Source organism: Saccostrea cucullata, unplaced genomic scaffold, assembly GCF_032062105.1.
Source record: "Saccostrea cucullata isolate Sc308-1 unplaced genomic scaffold, CSIRO_AGI_Scuc_v1 ctg21783, whole genome shotgun sequence".
Taxonomy (NCBI): Eukaryota; Metazoa; Mollusca; class Bivalvia; order Ostreida; family Ostreidae; genus Saccostrea; species Saccostrea cuccullata.
Window position 1 is genome coordinate 796 of NW_026934666.1, and position 4,426 is coordinate 5,221.

At 34.9% G+C, this 4,426-nt stretch overlaps 1 protein-coding gene across 1 annotated transcript; it reads left to right on the forward strand.

Annotated features, from left to right (window-relative positions):
* Positions 1–293: 293 nt before the first annotated feature.
* LOC134241149 (uncharacterized) lies at positions 294–3,880 on the forward strand (the record flags this gene model as incomplete). The annotated part of the gene is made up of 3 exons (XM_062723232.1): positions 294–936; positions 2,151–2,400; positions 3,356–3,880. Coding segments are annotated over exons 2-3 (691 nt in total), but the record flags the coding sequence as incomplete, so codon positions are not given.
* Positions 3,881–4,426: the final 546 nt, after the last annotated feature.

A 4,426-nucleotide genomic window follows, 5' to 3' on the forward strand; every position in this document is an offset into this window, starting at 1 on the left:
AATCTTAAAAACCTATCTCTTAGGAGGGGGGGGGGGCATGACTTCTAAAACATCAACTCTTTTAACACAAATTCACATTTACTAGGGGGAGGGGGGTCTGCGTTTTCCATGGAGGGGGGGGGTTCAAGGTAAGTTTTTGTTGCTTTAGTATATAAATTTGATAACCTTGCAGATTCCAGGGGGGATTCCTGAACCCCCTCTAGATCTGTGCATGAAGGCCAAAAATCACCTAATCAAATCATTTCTCAATCAACAAGTTGAAAAACAACCTCATTTGTATTGCATGGGTGACTCTGACCCCCCTTTTTTTCAAAAACATTTGAATCAATGTAAGAAGATCTGTAATCTGTATAATGCAGATATAAATAGGAAACGTACTCAAATTTGTTTTAAATTTTTAGCAGCTGGTGATGTAAATACATTCAGTGTGTATTTCTGAGTTTGTACATTATTATATATTTCTTGTTAATTTTGTAGATGGAGATACACTATTGATGTGCCTTCTTCTTTCCGACTCCTACAAAATAAACATGAAAGAAGGAAACTGGATGACCAAATATAATGCTGTTGCCAAATGTCTTAACTCAAAGGAAATCAAAAAGCCATCTGTCAATACACATTTAGAAAATTACAAACCAGTTCTGAAACTCAATGAATCAGAGATCAGTTTTTCCTCTGAGGTCTTCAAAAACATTAGTTTCCTTAAATTTTCAAAGAGTTTTGAGTTTAACTTTACCGATATTTTCTTAAGTTGGGCAAAAAAAGAAAACATCGCCGAATACTGTAGATCCTGGAATTATCGGAGAGGAGAGGATGAAGTTTGCTGTTGGTTGCTGCCAGAAAAAAATGAGGAGTTTTTAGAAAAACTTGGAGAAGATATTTTCATGCACCAAACAATGGGGGACCAGTCATTTAATGAAGCCGTATTTAGAAAACGTAAGTCTATTTTCAGCTCACCTGAACTAGTTACTTTCATAAAATTTAACAAGAGAAGTTTTTGGCTAATGAATTTATGTATATTATTTGTCCGTGATTTCATCTATAACTTAACTTTCAGATCTTTTTATTTTCTTTTAATCCTTTACGTTGATGTCCCAAGTCAAACACATAAACACTCAGCTCACCTGAGCCATTCATGTTTGAAAAATGGTTAGAGTCCTAGACCTTTTGTCATCTGTAGACTGTACACATTGGATCTCTTTTATAGAATTTAATTAAACTTAGATGAAAATACTGTTGGGTAATTTGAGAAGTGATACATTTAAGAATTTGCAAAACTTATGCATTTTTTAAAGACAGTTTATATGCAACTATTGATTCATGGTTTAATTAGTCAGAATGCAATGCTTGTCACATTTAAAACTTTGTCAAATAAGTATGCAATTCAGTTTGTGTTACATCAAATTTTAACATGTTATTATGTTGCATGTATTGGCTTATGATCATTGCTAGACAAACAGACCTATGTTTTAAAAAGTATAATGCTGAGTATTGTTTTAACAGTAAAGGTATTCTAAGGCCATATAAAATTGAAATCTTGGTTTCAAGCCCGTGCGCATCCGTTTTGAGGTAGCCGCATTGCCGATTTTATTGTATTTTGATAAAATAAAAAGTTGGCGTTGCGGAGACCAATCCGGAAAAAATTCCAACCTCATTTGTTTTGTAGTTTAGTATTCAAATATCACTTCCGGTAGCCATTTACAATGAAATATAGGCTAATCCGATTTTATATAGTATCTATGACTTTAGCTACTATGATTACACGCTGATAAGCATTGGATAAAGCAGAAATTTTGATCAGACATGGAAAGTATATCTGTGATTAAAAAAATTATCTTTATGTTAAAGAAAATTCGAAAATTAAAAAAATACCTCCCTCATCTACTTTAATACCAATAAAATGATAAATAAAAAGCCGCCCTCCCGCATCTGTTTTGGAGAAAATTGGCCTGAGAACCAGATAATTTAATTTAGATAGCCTAATTTAATCAAGATAAAAATGTTAATCTTTCTTTTCTACTTTTATTTTTAATTGCCATTCTGATAAGGGATAAAAAAATCTCCATGATAGAAGGTTATTTTTATGATTGTTTATAATCATTTGTTTGACTCCGTCACAGCTTTGTAATGTTAGAGTTTTGTCATTATAGTTGGAATACCAATGCAGATTATACTAAGGGGAGACAAATCAGTGACGAACTTCATTGAGAATTTAAAGAAAGGGGAGAACAACCATGTATCATGCCTCTGGGATGATAATAGGGTGTGCTGGTAGTGGTAAAACCACATTGTTAGAGAGACTGAAGGGCATTGACCTGGAGAAAATAAAGAAAAAAATCAGGTCAACTAGAGGAGTCGATATCCACACAGATGTGTTTGATGTGAAAGAAAGCATCCAAGGTAGTTTTAGCTCACCTGAGCTGAAGGCTAAAGTGATCTTTTCTGATCACATTTTGTGGATCGTTAATTGTGGCTGCTAATCCATCTGTAAACTTTTAACATTTTCGACTCCTCCCAAGAGCAACTCGGCCAATTTTATCTAAACTTGGTACAAAGCATCCTTGGGTGAAGAGAGAATTCAATATATAAAATGACAGGCCAAGTTCCCTCACAAAGGGATAATATAATCAAGAAAACACAAAAATAGGGTGGGGTCATTAAAAAATCTTCTCAAGAACCACAGGGCAAGAAAAGCTGAAACCTATGTCGAAGCACCACCTCCGCCCTCTGCCCTTACTTGTCTGCTTAGAAAGTAGGATGTGTAAGAGCGTTGAGGTTGTACTCCTATCCATCCTACCATCTGTCCGTTTATTATGTTTTGGGTTATTACTCATATTACTCTTATTACTCTTCATTACCATTAACCACTGAATAAAAATTGTTACTACTTAATAAAATGCATGAAATTTTCACAGAATCTTTGTTAAATAGAGAAATTTTAAATTTTCTGTTTTACTCTCTGTATGGACACGTTTCTGGTTTCCTAATGCAAAATATAGACACTACCGTTATATTGGTGGTACCCATCTCAAATTTGCAACTCAACCTGTACAACTTAATAAAGTTAAATGACACTTTCACATAATATTTACTACATACTGTCATTCCGTACTGCATTCTTGATGTTAAGATTGGACAGATATTTGGTTTTTCAATAGTAAAACAAAGACTTTAACATCATACTCATATGGAAGCTGCCTGGGTATATCATTTTGTGAGCTCGATACTCTCAGTACCTTGAGATTTTAATTCGTGACTTGCGGATTTATATAACGTAGAATAAAAGTATATTTTCATAAAGTACAGGGACAACAAAGGGAGACAGTGTTAAATTTGTATTCATTTTTATTTACAGCAAATTCTTCACGCCAACAGCAACACTTTAAACTTCGACTTGATAAAAAAGATATGAATCAGAGTGTTCCTGAATCTCATTCAGAAAATGCAGCCGATGATGAGGAAACGCAGGAAAAGATGAAACCAGTTGAAGAAGATGGCAGTACGACTGAAGCATCAAGCAGTGGACAGATATCACATGGTAATATCGACATTAACCCTACCTCATCCCATGAACCACAGGGTGCCACATCACCAGAAAAAGTATCAGAATTTATGAATGAAAGAAAAGATATTCGTCATAGTCCAGAAATTTCTGGAAATTTACAGATAGGTGCAGAAGATATTTCAGAAGATCCAGATAAAAAAATAACCATGACTGACTTTGCAGGGCAGTGTTCATATTATGCCTCACACCAGATTTTTCTGAGTCCTCGAGCGTTCTTCATTCTGGTGCTGAATATGGAGAAGAAGTTTGATGATAAGGTTGGAGAAGAAGTTTGTTGTCAGGAAGGCTCCGTTTATGGGGGATGGACACACAGAGGTGATATTCAATTATTACACATATGGCCCCAAAAATAGTTTTTCGAGTACCATCACATTAGATCAAAATGTTATGCATTGATAAATGTTATTGACATATAAAAAAAGGAAATAATTTAAATTTCCATATTTTCAGAGCGTATCTGTCCCATTTAATTTTGAAATTTTTATCCTAAATGAGAATTATTTTTAGGGCCCCGCAAGGATTTGCGGGTGCCCTATAGTAATCACTCTGTCTGTCCGTCCGTCTGTCTGTCTGTCTGTCCGTCCGTGTTTACGAGAGTGCATTTATTGGGTATTTTTCATGCCAAGATTGTACTTATTGGGTACTTTTTGCTTATTGGGTATACCCAATAAGAAGTGTCGCTGAATATGCTTAAAACACCCTAATTGGGTATTTGCAGGTTAGTACCCAACAAAAATTGGACACGACGATTTGTCCAAAAAAGTGTCCAAAAAAGTTGCTTTCACGGACGCACCGTGTTTTGTTGTTTCAGTTTTACATTCGGAACTCTAAATTCTCGAGAGTTCCGAAAATCAACTTCCG